The sequence below is a fragment of the Punctularia strigosozonata genome (genome assembly GCF_000264995.1).
Source record: "Punctularia strigosozonata HHB-11173 SS5 unplaced genomic scaffold PUNSTscaffold_114, whole genome shotgun sequence".
Lineage (NCBI taxonomy): Eukaryota > Fungi > Basidiomycota > Agaricomycetes > Corticiales > Punctulariaceae > Punctularia > Punctularia strigosozonata.
This window is the reverse complement of record NW_006767546.1, coordinates 1-2708: the sequence shown is the minus strand read 5'-3', so window position 1 is coordinate 2708 and position 2708 is coordinate 1. Positions and strand designations below refer to the sequence as shown.

General features: G+C 54.2%; 1 protein-coding gene across 1 annotated transcript; it reads left to right on the top strand.

Annotated features, from left to right (window-relative positions):
• Window positions 1–2114: 2114 nt before the first annotated feature.
• Window positions 2115–2708, top strand: PUNSTDRAFT_56222 (uncharacterized protein; the record flags this gene model as incomplete). Its single annotated transcript, XM_007389400.1, has 2 exons — window positions 2115–2240; window positions 2280–2708. Coding segments are annotated over 2 exons (210 nt in total), but the record flags the coding sequence as incomplete, so codon positions are not given.

Genomic DNA, 2708 nt, shown 5'->3' with positions numbered 1-2708 from the left:
AATTCTAAGAGAGAGTTACGACAAAGACCATGAGTTCGCCGTGTTTCATTTTGATATCTCTATCATCTTGCTCCGATCCTCCACCGGTCGAATGATGGCACCGACCCTCTGTATCTGTATCAAATATGAGTACCGGGGCTAGGATGTGTCCGAACCGGTGGCATGACCATAGGCATGTGACCGTACGAGCCTCGCGATGCCGAGGTTGAGCATAGAGATCTCACTCAGTCTCATTAGCCGGTTTTCATCTTATACATAATGTGGTGCATGCCGTTACGATACAATATGACATCTTGACGTTGTGTCCGACTCCTCTTCTGGGTGAATGTGATTGATTGAGTCCTTCGCCGATGCGCTGATAATATGAGGATATCTGAGTTAGTTAACATATGCATCTAGGCGCTGCCTCGTTTGCACTCTGCATAGGGAGTTATAATCACGGAGGAAAGATAGGGCCGAGCCCGTCCAGCAATGGCGCGCACGGGTGGCACCATTCCATAGAAGGTTATCTGAGAACAATGCTACCTAGATCGAGTCAAAGATACACCAATCGGGGTGTGATCAGACTTCTGGCATAAAGCGTCAATGGCACGGCCATACGGCATGAACTGATCTTAGCAGCAGCGGTTGGGTATAAACGGCCGTAGACCTTTGCCCCCTAAAACGGGCATCTGAAGCGAACATCATCCAAGGCGATCCCAATTCACTCTACTGAGAACGATAACGGAATGCACTTACGAGATCGCGTAAAGAGGCGGGAAGCGAGAATGACATCGCGTTTTCTTTGGCTCACTGAGTCGCGGAGAGGCTCCCAGGCAAATGTAGTCGCAAGCTCCGGAAGAGAGATCGCGAAAATTATGATCATATGATGCCTGTACGAGTACCGCATCGTTCGTCCGTAAAGAAGAGTGTCCAGCTAGACTTCAATCTTGCAGTTCGTCCTCGGGGGTGTCGATGCTGACGACCAGGAGAGATAGCTGGTCAGCGATCCATCTCAGGTTATATCCGGTTTGAACCGTGCTCACAAAGCGATGCCTCAGCGCGGTAATCTTCGTCCTCGTGTAGCTTCCCTGGTGCTTGAACCCCACGTTCTTTTGTTGATGGCGATAGCTCGGCAATCGTGGGACACCATCGACCCCCCTGTGAATAGGGTCCAAGGTTCATAATCTCAGCGTCGCCGGGAAAAGTGGAGAGTAGGTTCTGCGTCAGAAGCGGGTTCTTGAACACGAAGTCAACCTCTTGGAAGTGCGTCACACCATACTTGACCGTCGAATTGTCATGTACTTGCACGAATAGACGTCATACGCTGCTGCCGCGCTCTCCGCTGTGAGCCGGCGCCGTAGACACTCGTCTCGACGCCCACAAATGAGGAAGAAACGAGATTGCATACCCCCGCGTGCATGTAGATATCACTCCAGATGCTCAGCGCCAGCTTGTCTTGCGTCCCGGTGGAGAGAATACCGTCGCCGGTGTCATGAGGCATCCGATCGACGGGTCATCGGGGCAATATTCGAGGATCTCGCTGATGCTATCGTTGCTGAGGTGTGCGTATTGCGTTGCCAGTGCCTCCGCGATGAACGTCTCATTGTTCAACGTTCAACGTTCAGCCCCCGAGGTTCGAAGGACGTGCCTTCGTCGAGGTTGCCTGGCGGGAAGCGGATCAGCATCCAGTGTCAAATACCCGTTTTCTTGGCAAGCTCCTCCTGAATCAGCCGGGCTGTCGCGTCGAGTGAATCCGAGCAACTCGATAAGGGGCACATTCTTGATTTGGACGACGGATCACGGACATTGGAAAGGTCATGTGAGGGGTTCCGTTTCAGGCCCTCGCCTAACTTCGTGTTGCTCTCCTCCCTCGACGAGATCGCTAACATCCGCGTCTCGCCTCGCTCTCGTCCGATTTCCTTCTCATGGAACACCTGGGTCTCAATATCCCTCTTAATCAGTTTTGATGTACTCGCCCGCTCTGGAGTGGTCGAGTGGTTAGCGGGCAAGGACACCTTCGCGTACACGGCGAACAACCGATCTCTGCATCAGTATATGCACGCGCTCGGATTACTCCTTGATCCTTGATAGGCTCGATGAGATGGAGAGCTATTGATATGATGCTGTGAGGAAAACCAGGAAGGATGCGGCGAGCGCGAGCCAGAGAGGGTCGAGAGGAGGACGCGGACGCGAAGGTGGACGAACCTGTTTCCGCTGAAGAAGCTACCGTCGATGACCGCGCCCGCCCTCCATCAACGGTGTAAGTAACTGTCGCTGTCCCCAAGATTCCCTGACAGACAATGGCGCAAGCTACTTCCGACCAGTCAGCCAACGAGAACGTACACGAAGCCGCTTCGGAAGACGTTCCTGCTCTGAGGTGAACGATGCTCCCGTTAACGTCACCGAGCCAACACCCTTCGACGCTCTCTCCAGCGATACTGCATATCCCTCCGCGTTGGCTCGTCTCGCCCAGCCCGACACGCTGATGCCTTCGCCCATCGGGCATTTCACCGAAGAGCTGCCCTCGCTGGAGAGCCCAGAGAAGTCGCCGGTGCCTTCCGAAGCCTCGACATCGATGTCTCCTCACTCCGACCCCCATCATATCTCAGAGCCAGCTTGCCTGACGAAGTCTCCGCGGGACCGCCTGAGGACCGGAGGGCCTGTCTGAGCCGTCAAATTGCTCCGTGTTTCTGTCGCCGACTCGCAGGCGCCCTTATCGGACTCTT